Here is a 2,561-nt window from a genome sequence, read left to right on the forward strand (position 1 = left end):
CGCAGCCAAGACATCTGAATCGGATCCTAGAGGTTCTCGTAAGCCATAGGGGTTATCTTCGGAAAGCGTTTGATCTATTCAAGAGTTCGCGTCTTCACGGAGTGATGCCTAACACGAGAAGTTACAACATTTTGATGCACGCTTTTTGTTTGAATGATGATTTGAGTATTGCATACCTACTGTTTGGTAAAATGCTTGAGAGAGATGTTGTCCCTGATGTGGAGTCTTATAAGATTCTGATACAAGGGTTTTCTAGGAAAGGACAAGTGAATGGTGCTATGGAATTACTGGAAGATATGCTGAATAAAGGTTTCGTGCCTGATAGGTTGAGTTACACAACATTGTTGAACAGTTTGTGTAGGAAGACGCAGCTCAGAGAGGCTTATAAGCTTCTATGTAGGATGAAGTTAAAAGGTTGTAATCCGGATATTGTTCATTACAACACGATGATTCTCGGCTTTTGTAGAGAAGGTCGCGCTATGGATGCTAGGAAAGTTCTTGATGATATGTCGGGTAACGGCTGCTCGGCTAATCTGATCTCGTATAGGACATTGATTGGAGGACTCTGTGATCAAGGGATGTATGATGAAGGGAAGAAGTATCTCATAGAGATGATGTCGAAAGGGTTTTCTCCTCATTTTTCGATTTCGAATAGTTTGGTAAAAGGGTTTTGCAGCTTCGGGAAAGTCGAAGAAGCATGTGATGTTGTAGGGTTTGTGATTAAGAACGGAGAAACATTGCATTCAGACACTTGGGAGATGATAATTCCATTAATCTGTAAAGAAGATGAGTCGGAGAAGATCAAACACTTTCTTGAAGATGCTACTAAAGAAGAGACAGGCGGTGATACCAGAATCGTTGATGCGGGTGTCGGATTAGGATCTTACCTCTCTAGTAAGCTACAAATGAAACGCAAAAATGTTAGAGAGAGGAAGAGACATACATTTTTTTAGGTTCCTGAGCTGATGTAGAAAGAAGAAAGAAACGTTGAAACCTCCTCAAAAGTTTCTTAAGAAAGTCTCGTGGTCTTCGTTATTGGGCCTAACTTGGGCTTTAACATGAGTTTAAGTCCATTTTTGCTTCATATCAGATTCTGATTAAATTATAGGAAGTGAGAGTGGCGACTAAGGGATCAGATCTGAGTTTCGCATAAAATGCCGGAGATCGAACAAGACGATGCGGCGGCGGAGACGGTGGATTCGTCCACCGTTAAATTCGGTACACCGGAAGCGTTGGAGTATGTACGATCACTCACTGACGTTGGAGCGATGACGCGACTTCTTCACGAATGTATCGCTTACCAGCGAAGCCTAGACTCAGATCTCGACGCGCTTCTATCGCAGCGTACGGAGCTGGATCGGAGTCTCGTTCAGCTACAGAGATCCGCGGAGATTCTTGATATCGTGAAAGCGGATGCGGATCACATGTTGGGAAATGTTCGATCGACTTGTGATCTCGCGGATCAGGTCAGTGGGAAGGTGCGAGAGCTCGATCTCGCACAGTCTCGTGTGAACGTTACGCTTTCCCGCATAGACGCGATTGTCGAGCGAGGGAATTGCATCGAAGGCGTGAAGACGGCTTTGGAATCGGAGGATTACGAGTCCGCTGCGAAGTTCGTACAGAGGTTTCTCCAGATCGATTCGCAGTACAAGGATTCTTCTGGTTCTGATCAGAGAGAGCAGCTTCTTGCTTCGAAGAAGCAGCTTGAAGGTATTGTGAATAAGAAGCTCTCAGCGGCGATTAACCAGAGAGATCATCCTACAATTTTGAGATTCGTGAGACTGTACTCTCCACTGGGAATGGAGGAAGAAGGTCTACCGATTTACGTTCGTTACTTGAAAGATGTCATTGCGATGAGAGGGAGGATGGAATACGAAAATGTGGTGGAGCTCATGGAGCAAGAAGGAGGACTCGTCGGACAGGTTAATTTCGTTGGTTGCTTAACCAATTTGTTTAAGGACATTGTCATGGCTATAGCAGAAAACGATGAGATCTTGAGGGGTCTTTGTGGAGAGGATGGTGTTGTTTATGCCATCTGTGAATTGCAAGAGGAATGTGATTCAAGAGGTTCGTCCATCTTGAAGAAGTACATGGACTTTAGAAATTTAGCTGGATTGGCGTCTGATATTAACAATTCTCCCAATCTGAATCTTCTCGCTGGTGGTGCGTCTGAAGGACCAGACCCGAGGGAAGTTGAGCTCTATGTGGACGAGATACTGTCCCTGATGCAGTTGGGTGAGGATTATACCGAGTTCATGGTGTCAAAAATCAAGTCTTTGACGTCAGTAGATCCTGAGTTGTTGCCAAGGGCTACAAAGGCATTTAGAAATGGGAATTTTAGCAAAGTGATCCGGGATGTGACAGAATACTATGTGGTACTAGAAGGGTTCTTTATGGTTGAGAACGTGAGGAAAGCTATAAGGATCGATGAGCATGTACCCGACAGCCTTACCACTTCAATGGTGGACGATGTGTTCTATGTTTTGCAGAGTTGCCTGAGGAGATCTATTTCAACGTCAAACATCAGTTCTGTGGTTGCTGTGTTGAGCAATGCCGGTAGC

At 44.5% G+C, this 2,561-nt stretch overlaps 2 protein-coding genes across 2 annotated transcripts in view; both read left to right on the plus strand.

Moving 5' to 3' along the window:
- Positions 1–973, plus strand: part of LOC109128408 (pentatricopeptide repeat-containing protein At4g01400, mitochondrial-like) — a 1,657-nt gene extending 684 nt beyond the window's left edge. The window contains exon 2 of the mRNA XM_019234633.1: positions 6–973. Coding sequence (XP_019090178.1) covers positions 6–953 — 948 coding nt within the window. The 3' untranslated portion in view covers positions 954–973. The remainder of the gene's footprint in view (positions 1–5) is intronic.
- LOC104737640 (conserved oligomeric Golgi complex subunit 4-like) overlaps positions 814–2,561 on the plus strand; it is a 4,060-nt gene continuing 2,312 nt past the window's right edge. The window contains exon 1 of the mRNA XM_019234989.1: positions 814–2,561. Coding sequence (XP_019090534.1) covers positions 1,155–2,561 — 1,407 coding nt within the window. The 5' untranslated portion in view covers positions 814–1,154.

Source organism: Camelina sativa, chromosome 13 (assembly GCF_000633955.1).
Source record: "Camelina sativa cultivar DH55 chromosome 13, Cs, whole genome shotgun sequence".
In the NCBI taxonomy this organism is placed as follows: Eukaryota; Viridiplantae; Streptophyta; class Magnoliopsida; order Brassicales; family Brassicaceae; genus Camelina; species Camelina sativa.